This window comes from Danaus plexippus, chromosome 20 (assembly GCF_018135715.1).
Source record: "Danaus plexippus chromosome 20, MEX_DaPlex, whole genome shotgun sequence".
Lineage (NCBI taxonomy): Eukaryota > Metazoa > Arthropoda > Insecta > Lepidoptera > Nymphalidae > Danaus > Danaus plexippus.
This window is the reverse complement of record NC_083550.1, coordinates 6009863-6025682: the sequence shown is the minus strand read 5'-3', so window position 1 is coordinate 6025682 and position 15820 is coordinate 6009863. Positions and strand designations below refer to the sequence as shown.

The window sequence follows — 15820 nt, the reverse complement described above, 5'->3', positions numbered from 1 at the left end:
TGGTTACACCGCACTTTTTACGTACATATTTTATGTTTAAAAACTTTAATCTCGATTTATATTCAACTTTCAATATTTTATTCGTTTAAATAATTGTTATACACGTAAATATAATCCGTTTATAACGTCAATGTGATAATTATGATTTAACAAAATCATTTTCTTTACATTTTGGCTCATTTAGAAAACTTTCAATATGCTTCGAAGATTTTATTTCCAGATACTGTCAAACAGTTGCGCGAGTTAAAAGGTCTTATTGTAGGTAAAGGAACTCGTTAAATTTAGTATAAACGATGCAGATCAAGAAATGGTTAATAATACAATACAACTAAGTTAATACATTTTAATCAAATCGATTATATTTGACGCCTTACAACTAGTGTTGCCCAAATGCAGGAACAAGACGAGACTTGGCCAGTCTTGGTCTTGGTCTTGCTTTTCCAGTCTTAGTCTTGCTCTTGGTATTACAGCAAGAGTCTCGCAAGTCTTGGGATAACCTATAAGCCTGTCGCTATTTATTAAATGTTACTTTATATATTACAATAACGCAGCGGAGTAGGTACATTTTATGCTTGAATAAACATAGCCACGGTAAAGACCAACCAAATTAACAAATGTCTAAACATTTCATGAGAAGTACAAAAAATCGACTGACACTGGCTGGGGTTTGAACCCACGACCTAAGCAATCAGCGCCGATGCTCCAACTAACCAACTGAGCTACCAACTGTGTGCCGCGGGAGTCAATCTATTTATTAATAAACGTTTATATTTAATAATTTTCAATGTACTAAAACATGGTGTAAATTGTGAACCAATTTAAATAATTTTGTAACTGTATCTTTTGAAATATTAAGAAAATAAACATTTTCTCGGTAACATACTACATTTAATTTGATTACGCATATTCTATATAGTTTATTTTTCGTTTTTCTTATTTCGATACTTCAATTAAGTGTCATAATTACCATATTTAATGTTTTTTTTATTTACTTAATCAGACTGCGTCAGTTCTTTCTACAACGAAAACGCGCTGATATATATATATATATATTTTCTTCTTCAAAATTCTATGTACTAGTATTTTCTCTAAGTTTCGTTTGTTTTCTATGGTTCAATTTCTTATATTATATATGATAAGTATATAATTTAAATTAAACCTGTCCGAACCACTGACTCTGGAGTTTATTCCCCGTGTTAAAATTTATTCTTTACATGTAAATGAATATTTGCAAAAATATATTGTGATGCAACAGACAATACATCAATTTATTTAGTTAAATAATTCTCTAATACACTATTATATTCGGGCTCCTAAACAGTACATAAATCTTATTGCTCGCTTTTTATACTATTCGATTACTATTATAGAAAATTCTTACACGTTTGAAGTGTATTAAAAGCGTCTACAACGTTTATTAAATGGGTAACGACATATTTAAGCACCTTGTGTTTAAAACCACACAGAACACATCAGCATAATGTATTCGCGTCCATTCTAAGCACCCGAAATCTTATTTTATTCTTTAGAATATTTGTACTCTGTGGCGTCAATCAAACAGTGTCGAATATTGTGCGTGCGGCGCGGCGGCGACGATTGTTTGTATGAGCAATAGAAGCCGTCGCGTATACTCCGAACTTCTACGCTTACTTCCTGACACGACACTCAGTCCTAACTGCAAGACGCAAGAGTCTCGCAGACTTGATCTTGTTCTTGCTTAAATCTTGCACAGTCAGTCATAGTTTTGGTCTTGCTAAAATTAGGCAAGATTTTGGGCAATACTACTTATAAAATTTTGAAAAGGTGTTCACACTTTTACACAACAGGGCTTATTTTAACAATACACAGCTAAGAACCACCGCAAGAAAACTGGCTTTCATATGAAAAAACCGCATCGTAGTTAGATCGATCCCTCAGAGAGCTGTCATGCAATATACAAAAACACACAGACAGACTTCGTAAAATTTATAACGTTCTTTTTCGTTTTCAGAAAAAAATTAAGATATGATTAGCTGTGTTTTATATTGCCGATCTTGTTGTTGCGTTAACAATGGTTACCGTTACTTATGATTTTTATTAATTTATACTACATATTATTGGAGAGATAAATTGATTTATGTTTAACCAAAATTTGTGGCCATACTAAATAACTTTATTTGGAAATAGCGCTAAATTTCAAATATCAGAAACTGTTGGGATCCGGTGAGAGGAAGGTTCTGATAAAACGAAAATATAGTTATAAATTTTGGCATTAAAGTGTGCTCGTTGGGGTGCCAAGTAGATATCTAGCAAGTAAAAATATGTTTAACGTCGATTAAATATCAAGAAAAATTTTATCAAGATATAGAAACACATACATTTAAGAGTTTTTTTTTATAAAATTACTTTAATTACACACAATATATCACATTCTTGATTCAGTAGCCAATCGAAAATTATTAATATTTTTTAAGATACATTTGTAAATTACCATTAGTAAATTAACTATTCACAAAATGATTAAAACACTTCAAAGCCTCCCAATTTAATTATGGCACGTGTATAATAAACCGCTCATAAAATAACAGTAATAGTTATGTAATGAGGAAACTGCTGTGAAAGTGACGCACCGTGAAATATGAGTCTCTACGGACGATTCATAGCCACGTAAATTATAAAACCGCATATTGAATAGAAAATAATTATCAACGCACTTTTATGTGCCTAAATTACCTTACCTCTGACTTCCCGTTCAGTACCATACATACATATATAGTAAAACAGTATTGTCAATACGGTTGATGGAAGATAAAGTAAAAAGTAACTTAATTTGAAACGATTGAATTGCGTGGTTTTTAATTGCACATAAAATTTTCATTTTAGGTGTTTTTGTGTTATTAACTAACATTTTTAAAATAAAATTTAATGAGACGCCTCAGCCCTTTTATTGAAATAGTTGAGACGAATTATCATAAAGACTAATTTATAAAACTAGTTGTAAATCAATCGTGATAGCTCTACACATTAAAATTAAGCTGCAGTAATGAACGAAATGGCGTAATAAATATAAAATCCAATTAAAGGATTACTGCAACGGAATAAATAATATTAATGGATCCGTTACTGTTAAAAAGATCTTTATTTGTTCCATTCATCGCTCTCAATCATTCATTCGCTCGTTCGATAAGGTCTTGATAACATTGTATTCCCACTACTGACAGGAAACCTTTTTTTAATAAGTGAATTTAATAGTTATTTTAATAAATATGTATAAAGGATACCACGCATTTAGAGTATGTTCATAACATTTAAGTGATAAAATATTTTATAATTTATCTGTGATGTATGTTTCATTGGAAGGGGCATGATATTGAATTAAGCTCACATTGATATCTGTTTAAGGATTACTGACAATTAAAATCGTTTATGAACTTGGTTTACAGCAGTTTTTTCTTTGTTATATAATTGCCTTCAAAAATCGCGTGTGAAATTCTAGTTAAAACTATATTGACTTTACTCGATTTAAGTTATACTTGATTTAAGTTAACAAATGAGGTAAATGACAATGATTTAATTGATATTACTAAAACTATTCTGTTTTGTTAAAAAGTTCAGTTATATATTAACATTGTATATGACTAATACATATATCATGTAATTACTAAACAATTCCATCTATTATTCATATTACGAGTATCTCTAAGCCGCTTTGAAGCGCTCAAATCAATTCAAATCTAGTTGACTTTGTTCCAGTTTCTACAATGGATGTAGAGGCAGTTGTGGGGCGAACCGCCTCACTGCCTTGCGATATAGAGCCGGACTCCAACGAGGACAGAGTGTACATGGTCCTCTGGTTCAGACACGCTGGCGGCAAACCGCTATACAGGTTTGTATTCTCATAGAATTGTAATCCTAAATGCGGTTACAATATACGTCTAAATCGAATAGAAAACATTGAATATAAACTAATATTTATAACAAACAGATACATTCATATTAATCAGATAATAAAATTTTAAATAGATTTCGTATCAATATAGTTATTAAGTATAAATTCAAATTGAAAATTTTAAATGAGAGTGATAGTTTCATCGACGTGAATTTGTTTTGGACTGCAAGTTCTTGAATTTAAATATTCAGTTCAAACCCATGCCTCTTCATAGGCTTGATCAATGCTTAAGGACCATTGAGTGTGCATGTTAAGTTGTATGTAAATTATTCAATAGTCTAAATCCTGGAATAGCTGTGCGCAAAGCCAATGTAACGCTGGATAACATTAATGTAATTACAGATGATTACCGGTGATTACTAGGTTTGCATTGGAACCAAACGCTTGCCTTATAATCCGCATATATGTATTCTGATTGTGGTTTCCACTGAAAAGTCAATTGTGGGCATGCATACGAGATAACAGGATCTTAATTGATCTAAGACAAACAAATATATGTACTTACTATGTTTATATATGTTTTTAAACTAAGCATATTCTAACCACAGATGTTCAATGGCATTTCTATTCGAATGCCTTATTTATTTGTCGCAAGGAAGCTTATATTTATGGTACATCGTTATTTAACCAAATAATAACTTACAGATGTCCTACGTCATATGTCTATAAACATTTCGGCTTAACGTAAAAAATATAAACTTAAATTTTATTTATAACAATTTTTTTTTATTTAAAAATATATTCATAGCAATGAATAATGAAATTCAATAAAGAGAAAAACTTCAGAGGAGTTTTCATCTTCGTCATCAATAACACTAGCATGACAAGGCCGTATCGAAAACTAAAATGTAGGTAAAATGTTCAGTAATATCAGTCGTATATGTATTGCCAATATCTGTGAAATAGTAATTTATGTGTCTGAACATAGATGAATCGTTTCACGAATGAATACATATTTTGCGAGCTCAGTTTTATCTCGTTCGATATTAATAGTTATATGAATTTTTTATATAAAATATTTGTGGAAACAAAAAAACACGAGAAATAATACAGGTTGGAATTTAATTCAAGATAATGACCCAGCTGGAATAAGGTGATCGGATACATACAAAAGTAATCAGCATATCATCTATGTTTATGAAAACCGGCGTGTATACTTGGTGATAGCCCGTAACTGGTTCCATATAGACATCTCTCAATAGACATGGATTTTATTTTGATCACATTATTAATGATGCTTTAGTTAATGGATTCCGTGATTAATTGTTATTGTGCACTTGGATACGTAATTGAACATTCCTTTTACTGTTATGATAAGTTTTATTTATTGCTGCCCGGCTTCGATTATTATTTACGATGGCAACCCTGTTAATTAAGACGTTGTTGTTAAATTATTTATATTTACAAGTAGGCTGGTATTATGAGTAAATGATATTTCGAAAATTTAAATCGATACTTTAATTTAAACCTTAAATATTTTTATGTCAATAATAATTTTAAAAATCTTATATTTTTAAGGAAAATCTATTGAGTTTCCAGAGCGTGACATCGTTGTTGACTAATTCAATCCTTATTTTTTAAATTAATGAGGTCAAATAAAAGATGATTATAAATATGTTCGAAACACATTTTGAACGTTTATTTATAACTTATTGTGTTGATATTTTGGTTTCTTTTTGCTGTCATAGTTTATAATTAACGTTATCTCGTATCGAAACCTCAGATTTTTTAAAATTTAAATTGTAATTAATGATTATCTCAGAAGTGGTCTATGTTCTCATTTGAATAGTCTACGGTTCACGATGGATGTCTTAGAATACATCTCATTCTATTAAAAAGATACATGCTTAACAAATTTCGTAAGTACATAAAATCCTCTTATGAGGGGCAAATTTGAGCTGTAGAAGGCGCTCAGCCGATCACCGACTGTACACACCTCGTTAACGATCACAGGGTTGTCAGCAATCAAATATTATTATTATGAATAAAATTTCATTTTTAAGCCGATTAAACAGTTATGATAATGGTATCAGGAACTGAATTCAATTACTATATTCGGTTTGAGTAAAAAAAAATAAATTAAAAACACTTTCACATTAGTCGATATAATGTCGATGAGATGACATCCCTGAGTGAAACGAGGCGTTTCACAAAGTGGATTATTGAGAGAAACGATCCACGCAGATGATTGACATGAGGTGCATATTAACGCCAACTAAATTGCCATTTCACAAATATGCAATTTTGTTTAATGGTTCGAAAATATCTGATCCGTGTTTGTCGTTCATTATATTTGAGTAATTTGATGGATGATTCTGTTCAAAGCGAACAGTCGCTAAAATTGTGTTATTAGATGATTGATACATTTATATCACATATTTTAATGAAATTTTAATGTAACATTATTTATATTACAGTGGAAAATATATTAAGAATTAGTTTTCTGTTGCTTTGTGTTGCCATAATCATAATAAGGCGTGTGGAGTTAATATTTTTTTTATCTGCAATGGTTTAAGTAATTTTGGTTAATCTGCAGGATTTCTTTTGAGCATTCCTAGGTTTAGTAACAGGGTTAAAGTCAATGAAACTTATTCAATACTTACATCAAACACTGGATGAAATACATTTTGGTTTTTTTTTAATCTACGTTTTTTCGATTGAATTTTTACTTACGTATTAAGACATTTCTTTTTTGTGTCAAACATTTTTGTGGAATTATTAAAAATATATATTTGTCCACAAGAAATAGGTAGTAAATATTTTCCAATTACCCGTTGAAAGATGTACACGGACATACAATCCTATTTCTCGATTGCCAACTCGGCAATGTTGGTGATATTGAAATTTCATTGGAGCAGAAGACTCAAAGTGTCTTACCGCTTCGTTACACGTTGTGTGGTACAAGTTTGAAAAATCTTTCTTTACTTCTTTTCCATTTTATTTTTTTTCCCTAAATGATATTACTTTACCCTAATGAGACTTAAGGCTTTTGCGAGTAGGCATTTAAATGTAATTCATGGTTGCTGCATCGCGAGTATGTAGTATTTAAAAAAAAACAAGTTTTACCATTCCTTCTTTAATAATAACTGTAATGCATTTATGTCATTTTTGTTTGGTCTTGGCTGTTTTTTATATTTCAAGACTGTGATTCCTGTTTGGTATAATACGATTTGTCGGTTTTGCTCATACGATCTTTTCATTTGGATTACATAAAAATAAGTTTGACAATAACTCAGCACCTCTTGAAGACTCCCAGGTGGTAACTAGTAAAGTTTTCTTCGAGAAGAGTACTCTTACCCGCTGATTTTATTTGATATTTGGTGTTCGGTGGCATAAAAGTTTCTAAAAATTTACGGAAATGTGAACTTAAATAAAATTGTATTTTCGGATATTGTCGCGGCACATTTTAAAATAAAAGAACTACGTTACTCTGACTATACCTGTCGTGTCCACGTGAAATTTAAACCAGAGTGGCGTTATTTATTCATTTATGGAGTCACGATCCCTGAGTCAAAGTAATTCGTTGTAGATACATATGCTATTCGTACGACGTCTTAATTTTAAGCCAAGACTCATTTCAAAATCAAACAGATGTCTTAATCTCCATAATTCATTCGTTCCTAGAATATTCATTACGCGGAGCACTTGAAGTAATTCTCGGAGTAAGTGTGTTTGTTACCAAATAGTTCGTCAGCGTATTTCTGACGTCACAATCTTGAAATATAGAAGAACGTTCCGTAGGCTGGATGCTTCATTGACTTCATTGTCACATTACAAGTCACAAGCGAAAGCGGGATGAAATTTAAGTCTATTGATTGAGACAAATTATATATTTATTAAATTCACATACTTTTCTTCTTACATTCCTTCTCAGTATTAATTAAGATTAATAAATCTTTAGAAAAAACATTAATTTATAATTGAAGAAAGGATCCTAAATATTTGTTTTGTAAAGCAGGATCTAAATTAAATGTGAAATATTTATATTTATTATGAAATACAAAATATTCACAATGTTACAGAATGTAACTATACTGGTTCTGAGCACGTTCTCGTGATGCGTAAAATTAAAACAAAAAAAAGATCACGTCATCTTGACAATTTACTCAGTTTACAATGAATGAGCAAATTGAGAATTTAAATAAATTTGGTCTAAACATAAAATGATTACCATATAATTTCTTCTATCGTTCCAAAAACTTCACTTAATTCAATCTTTTGTAGTTTTTTATTAAATTTCAAAATCAGAATAAATGGAAAATAAAAAAAAAGCACGTCAATAAAACAAATTTATATCTTGAAGTAATAATGTGACGTACGGACATGGAAAACTTCCTATCCATCCGAATAAAGACACGCAATGCCATATAGCAGAATATCGTGTACGAGAAAATTTATCCATACCTTATATCTAGCCAAGTATTAATACCAAAAATACAGAAGCCGAATAGCAGAATCTCCTTATTAATGAATATCTAGCCGGGTTTAAAGCCAGTGTTATTCAAGCAATTGCTTCGTAGATTTAATAGCGGCTTAATGAAGCAAGGACATATATAACTGTGGTTTGGCTTAAACTCTATTGTGGTATTTAATTTGATGCATCTTATTATCATCTGTACAAAATAAATTTTATTGCTTACAATAATACTATATTTCATTACGTAAATAATTTCGTACATTATTGTTGTCTGCACCTTTGTTTGTTTTGATATCTATTTTGTTATGTTAAATTCTGAAAGAGTTATGTTTAGGCAAATAAAGAGTTATGTTTAGGCAAATAAAACCTCTTCAATATGTGCATTGAAGTCACGTTTATTTTATAAATATTTAAATTATCTTTGTACTCTTTTCAACAGCCTTCAATATTAAAGTAAAAAACACTAGATAGTGGCAAGAAAATTTATATTTCGTAATCTTTTTTTCCAGTGCAACAGAGTTAAATTCAACAAATATTGTAGGAAGGATTATTGGATTAAAAAAATATATATTCAGTGGACAAAATATTTCAGAGCCAAAATAATAAAGAGCCGTACTAAATACAATAAAAGCTAAAAACAAAATTTATAATGCGGGTATTTGAACAAATCCGATGTGAATCAACTGAATTTTATTTTACTCTGTTTGAACATCATGCTCAATCAGGTTGTGTGCTGACAAAGTTTATTGAATTAAGACCTGAATAATATTTGGAATCATTCGATTCTTTTGATATAAATATGATTCTTACACACAAAAAATGTTTAAATACTTACACGAATAATCGTCGTAAGATATGGTTGTGATATTTCATTAACACTGATTATATTTTTTCTGGTGTTAATTACATTACCTAAACATATTCAATATTTATTAAAAGTTTATTTTAATATACTGGATGAGAAATCTACGAGTTAGTTTTGTCAATAATAATTAATAAGGGCTTCTTAATTATTGATTATTAAAATCAACATCAATAGATTTATAATTTAATATTGAGTTATTGGACATTCCTCTTTTTATTTGGATTCTTCACAGAATGTCATTTAAATTTGATATTACGTTTGGGATTTTTATTTTTAATTGCGATTTAATTATATTGCAATTATTCTTTTCGTTTCATTAATTTAGTCATCATATAAATTAATAAATTTATAATTTATGATTAATAGAAACCTGGTCGCGCAGTTCCGAAGTCTTATTTTAAACCATTTTTATATCTGATTTTTTTCTTATCTCATGGAATCTCTAGCAAGCTATTCGATCCGTTATAAAACTACAACATCAATATTGTCACAATACTTTTTGAGTACTGAGATGCTTTAATGTAAAAGCATGTAACATAATAGAAGGAAACAACACATGTTTAATATGTAACTATACATTTTAACACGTTTGGAGCATTTTCTGAAGTGGCTAAAGTTGAAGAAAATAAATAATGAAAAAAATATTTTGAAATAGACTTTCTTATGAGAAGATATATTTAAAAGAGAACAAATGGTGGGTGGAGAGTAATGAGAAGAACACAAGTAGGTGGTGGAAGGCTAAGCAACAACAACACCATCCTCAAATATTGTTTTAAACTGGGACTCTTAGATTCCAACTTGAGATGGCCATATCTCCTGTACCTTCAGGCCCAAGCATCACGAGTAGGTAGAAAATCATAGAAGTAATTCAGTCGAATACAGATGCAGGCTGAAGCATCCCAAACAATTTGACTTTGCAACAGGATAACAAAAGTCAACTGATTGCTTAAATAGTTATCTACAGCTACCTCAAATCACTCTGTGTTGATCATCGCTTCATTACGTTTAAGCACTATTGAAACAGGGTCAAATACTGTTAAAGCTTTCTGAGTAAATGTTTCACTTCCCCGTATATACGGTGTACAGTCACCTAAGTCTAGACTATCTTAGAGAACACGTCTGAGAGACAACGAAATGATAGGCAAAACTCAATAGACAGTCATTGAGTGACATTTTTATAAAAGAAATTGATTTTTTATTGCTCTCAAATAAAAAAAATTGTTTTGTTTATTTTTTTATACTTTAATTTGAGTTAGTAAACGAGATATAATGTCAAATTATTGTCAAACGGTACTCAGTATTTAAATGAATACTCGCGAAAATCCTAGGTACTCAGTATTTTTGAGACTACAAGTCGTTTTAGAATAAAAGATTTGCTGTTTCAAACTAAGACATATTTTTGTTATATTGTCGTGGGAGAAAGGCGTCAACTGAAGGTTAAACTAAGGAACTAATTAATCCAGCGACTAAATTATTAAAATACATCCTGTGTGTCTCTGAATAACTATGGTATAACGTTTCAAAATGTTCAGTTAGAAAAAAAAATTATTTGTAAAAGCGAACGAACTCTTATAATATAGTTTTATTTGAACATCTTAATTCCGTGAATATCTTAAATATCATTACAAAATTTTCATCTTATTTCACGTTGACAGTCAGTTCTTAAATTATTCTGAGATTTGATATATTAAGAGAAATGGAAAGAAAAATAAAAATGAGAGTCCCGTCATTCATTCACTGGAATTAAGAGCTCATTGTGACATTTGAAATCGCATTCGAAAACCATATTGTATTTCGCGCGAAGTGCTTCAACAATCTATTAAAATGTCTTTAAAATATTATTTCTATTGTCGTTATACTTTTTTTTATATATTAGGCTTTATTGAAAGGTTTTATTTTATTACTGTTAGCGTAAGTTTTTCGGAGGAGTCAACTTTATATTTTTGATTTATAGTAGGATTAGTAAAAGCTTAATTTTGTGTGGGTCCCCGGTTGACCCCGGTCGCCTTTTCGGAATAACAGGTGCAAAAGTTTCCTTGCTGTATGATCTCATGACCTTGAAATCGTACAGAATATTTTTTGTGACATTATTTAACTTTATTGTTACTCTTTTCGTAAAATGGAAGTTAAAAAATTATGAACTAAGATTAACTGAAATAAATTTAAAATACATTTGGATCATACAATTTAATTACTGTACAGTAATCTAACGGACACTTTTTATATGATCTATGTTGACAATAAATTTGTAAAATTTAATTATTTTATCTAAGATTAATTCGCTTCGAAATTTTCCCTACCACTTACGAAATAAAGGTCTTAAGACATCTTTATTTTACGAAACGTCTTAGTAGGCCCAATGTAAAAAAACTTGTATGTGATAAATTAATGAACGTATTAATGTCAGAAAAAGGTTTTCAAACCTTTGTTTTTATACTTTCTCTGATGTACAGACTGCGTTTCAGAATATAATTATTTACGGAATAACAAAGTAAGATTTGGCGTCACTGTGAGTAATTTATCCTATTTGATATTATTATTTTTTTATGTATGTATGTAGTTATAATTTTGTAAAAATTACAAAGGTAAACCATTATAATCTTTCTGACGTCAATTTAAGGTTAAATTCACTCTCTTCTATAAATTGTGATTTAAAATATCCATAGGAATGCCTAGAGAGGTTACTAGAAAATCCCATGCATCTGTTTTCCAAGATGTCGGTCGGGGGATAGGAACGATCCCCTTGAAATGAAAAAAATAAAAAAGACTCCTCTGAAAAATATAAAACCTAAATGTCAAAAACTTAAATCTTTTTGCAAAAAGTGAAAGTTTGACGTGGACAAATACATATTCCGTAGTTGGAGAAAAGTTTGGCTGTGGTCAGGTCCTATGGATTATCACGGTTTAACAGGATGCAGAGTCCACAACATGTCTATCATAGCCTATTTTAGGCTTTATCTCATACGTAGTACGTGTAAATTTTGTTTGTTAACAAATATATTATTGCGGTTGCATTTAAAACTCTAATGGAATGAACCTTTTGAAGCTAATTAGCATACGTTTTAACAAAATCATAAAATTAAGATATGAATTATTTTATTATATTATTGGTACAATCGGAAAATTAAATAAATAAAATATGCAGATGCAATTCACCAGTCCTAGTCTAGAGTGCTTTGTTTAAACTGTATTGTCGTATTTTATTTCATGTCTTCTTTCACATGATTATTTTCTGATGCAAATAAAAACCATTTCAGTTTTGACGTTCGGGGCCGCAGTTTTAACAAAGCGCTGCATTGGTCAGATCCTCTCGCATTCGGAAGACGAGCCTACTTTGTAACCATGTCCAGACCCTCGTCCCTCACTGTGGACGCTGTTCAGCTTGATGATGAAGGCATCTATAGATGCAGAGTCGACTTCAAGAATTCTCCAACCAGAAACTTTCAAATTCGGCTTAACGTTGTTGGTAAGTGGCCCATTAATTTATAAGTCAAAGATATTTGATGTTAGCCCTATACTATGGAAGTTCAGAGAACAATGTACGCGGAGATTTCATATAGTCGATTTCAAAAGCAAATTCAATTTTATCTCTGTTTATCCTTAAAATACTCGAAGAACATAATATTTGTTAAACAATTTAGTAGTCTTGTTTCAACATTTGTTCCACACGTATTAAAGTGCTAAATTGTCAGTGAATCAGCTGGAAGGTGCTTAGTCAACACTTATGTGATTTACTCAACTAGTTGACAAACAGATCGACTTAATATATCAAATAACGCACAAGTACGTCTTCGCTTTTGAAGTTTATTGCTGTTAAAGTTAATGGATATCGCGTATTAGATGACATTATATGTATTAATAATAATTAACTATTGTTAACAAGTTGTATTTAGTGGAGTGAAAACTTAATTTTGGTGCCCGTTTTGTTTAGTTTCTGTCAAATAAAAAGTAATTAGTTTACCGGTCAAACTTTTACACTGCAATCTTTTACTTAACTTCGAATAAATTGCTACTTGTTTGATTATTTTTTCAGAGCGATCAGCTTTTTTTTAAACAAGCTCAGTTTTACCCTCATATATGTACCTCAACCAGTCCGGTGACTCAAGATCGCTGGACTGATCGAGCAACTAGTTGTAGCCCTTGTTATTTGCTTTAAATCTATAAGTCGACCTTATTAATTGTAGATGTAATTAGAAACGTTATATTACATTAATTTTCTTACAATCAAATTAATTTATGAACCTTATTATGGTTATTTTTGAAATGTATAATAATATAGTAACCAAGATATTTCATAATCTTTTAGTTGAAACACGAAAATGTCTCATGTGTAGAATGTGTATTTTTTTTTAGTATAAATTTAATTCACGAATACTCTATAATGACGTGCACCCTTTCACTTTGTTGTAGTAAAATTTCATTGTAAAGGGTTTATTGAAACGGAAACAGATGCAGCGGTGCAGAAACTGTGGTCGACAAAAATGCTAAATTCGAACAGCGAAATATTAAAGTGGAAAGCGTGTTAAAAGTTGACAACCCAAACGGTGTATAATGACGTTAGAATTTCCAATAAAATTGATATATTTCAAAAAATATTATATTCATCAAAATTTCTGTGGGTCTGTGAACAAAAAAATAAGGGACCCTCGTATTAGTTGAATCGTATCTTATAGCCCTAAAATACTTGGAGCGGAAAATTCGTTACACTTTAAGAGAACGTTTTCGTTAGAGTTGGGACATGTAAGGGCTTAAATTTTGGTTATTTTTAAAACCACAGTACCGCCTCATCAGTTACTACTCTACGACGAAGCTGGTCGTGACGTGGCCGGAGTGGTAGGTCCGTTGGAAGAAGGTGGTAACTTCACTCTGCTCTGTGAGCTGAGAGGTGGTAAGTAAAAAATATTTTAATTAAATATATACCAAAGTTCTTAGTCTCTAGTCGCGACCTTGTTCATTCACAAATCCCTCTTCACATAGTTTAGTATAATATCGACACATGACCTTGGCGAAAATTATAAGGAAACGCCACTTACTAAGAGAGAGAGAGAGAGAGAGAATATACACAAGGATATTCATTATAAAAAATAACATTTGTATCAAGAATTATGAAAATAATGTATATTTTCTCAAAGCTTTCCTAACATCAGAATGAAAAATGCTCCGTCGCTTACACCGGAAATGTCATTTGTTAATATTATGTTATTTTTGTTCTTTATTTATATTTTCTTTTAAAAGAGTCATATAGTTAGCGTCCTAATATTGTGGATACATCACGTGGATTATCATTTACTTTTAAATCATTAAAAAAACATTTTCTAGATTTATGTAATGAAATTTAACTTAGTAATAACTAACTATATCTTCGTGAAAAGAAAACTCGGTAAAAACAATATCTTTTATAAATAATAAAAATTGAAAACCTTACAATGAAAAATGGCTACACTATTTTCATAGTGCAAAACTTTTTCAAAAATATTCCCCAACTTGAGTTATTTATACAGATTTTTAAGAATTCCAATCCCGACTTCACGTGGCTGCTGGGGGATTTTGTATCTTATTGTTGTATAATAAAGTATATTTTTCAGTAGAAATAATATACAAATTGGTAAGTATTGACGGATAGGCTAGGAAATAGTATGCGAAGTGGAAGGGTATAAATGACCGTTTTGAATGTTTTATAATAGACGTGTTTCTCCGGTAGTGGAAATAAATCTAACTTCAGTACAGTTTTCATATTATTTATCGCTCGATATTGGAATAATAAAAATATGATGAATTATTTGAATAGCAATTTCAGTTTGAGATTCCTTACAACACCTTTATAGAGATATTTAGTCGTCATAACCGTTTCAGTTTTAAATTATTATATGTTTTTATATAAATTTACAAGGGAAAATTATTTCCTATTACTCATACCCAAGCACTAATAAAACAGCTACGAATACGTACGTCATAAAATTGTCAAGTCGGAGAATTTTAAATTAATTTTTAAATGCATTAACATGAAATAAATTATGTAAATGCTGTTATAATATTTGTATTATTTGATATCATAACAAAGGGCAATGAGATTTGTGTTTTGTCATGGATATTGTTTATAAAACCGTAGACAAAGCGAATGATAAATACAAAGCAGTATCATTTTAAACCATTAGGGTCTGAACACATTAACGGCTAATCCGGACAAATGGTCCAAGTGCGGAAAGTGCTTAGGCCGGTTTTATTAATAGCTTTATTATTTATAGTGGAAATTTAAGAGTTTTTGGGATTTTAGTTGAGGTGGAAAAAGTTATATTCTGATTTGTTACGTTTGCGTTATAGAAATAAATGCAGATTGTATAGCTTAAAGATCGGTCGAGGAGATTTTTTTTTTACTTTTGCATAAATTATTGAGTTTGTCAAAGTTATTCATATACTAATGTCATTATCAAGGCGGGATATAATCACTTAAAACTCTTTTTCATTTCTCAACCGAGTATTTCTAGCAGGTAATTGATTATAATTTTATAATTTATTTGTTTTAATTTCACATTAAAACAAAAAGTTCTTTACTGTTTAAAAATCAGACACTGTTGATTATGAAACAGATATAGAAGTGGTTGCTTTCGTA

The 15820-nt window shown here is 30.3% G+C and overlaps 1 protein-coding gene across 1 annotated transcript in view; it reads left to right on the top strand.

Annotated features, from left to right (window-relative positions):
- The window catches only part of LOC116773981 (nephrin-like), a 90294-nt gene that overhangs the window by 52369 nt on the left and 22105 nt on the right, over window positions 1–15820 (top strand). The window contains exons 3-5 of the mRNA XM_032666582.2: window positions 3718–3865; window positions 12468–12676; window positions 13988–14098. Coding sequence (XP_032522473.2) covers window positions 3718–3865; window positions 12468–12676; window positions 13988–14098 — 468 coding nt within the window. The remainder of the gene's footprint in view (window positions 1–3717; window positions 3866–12467; window positions 12677–13987; window positions 14099–15820) is intronic.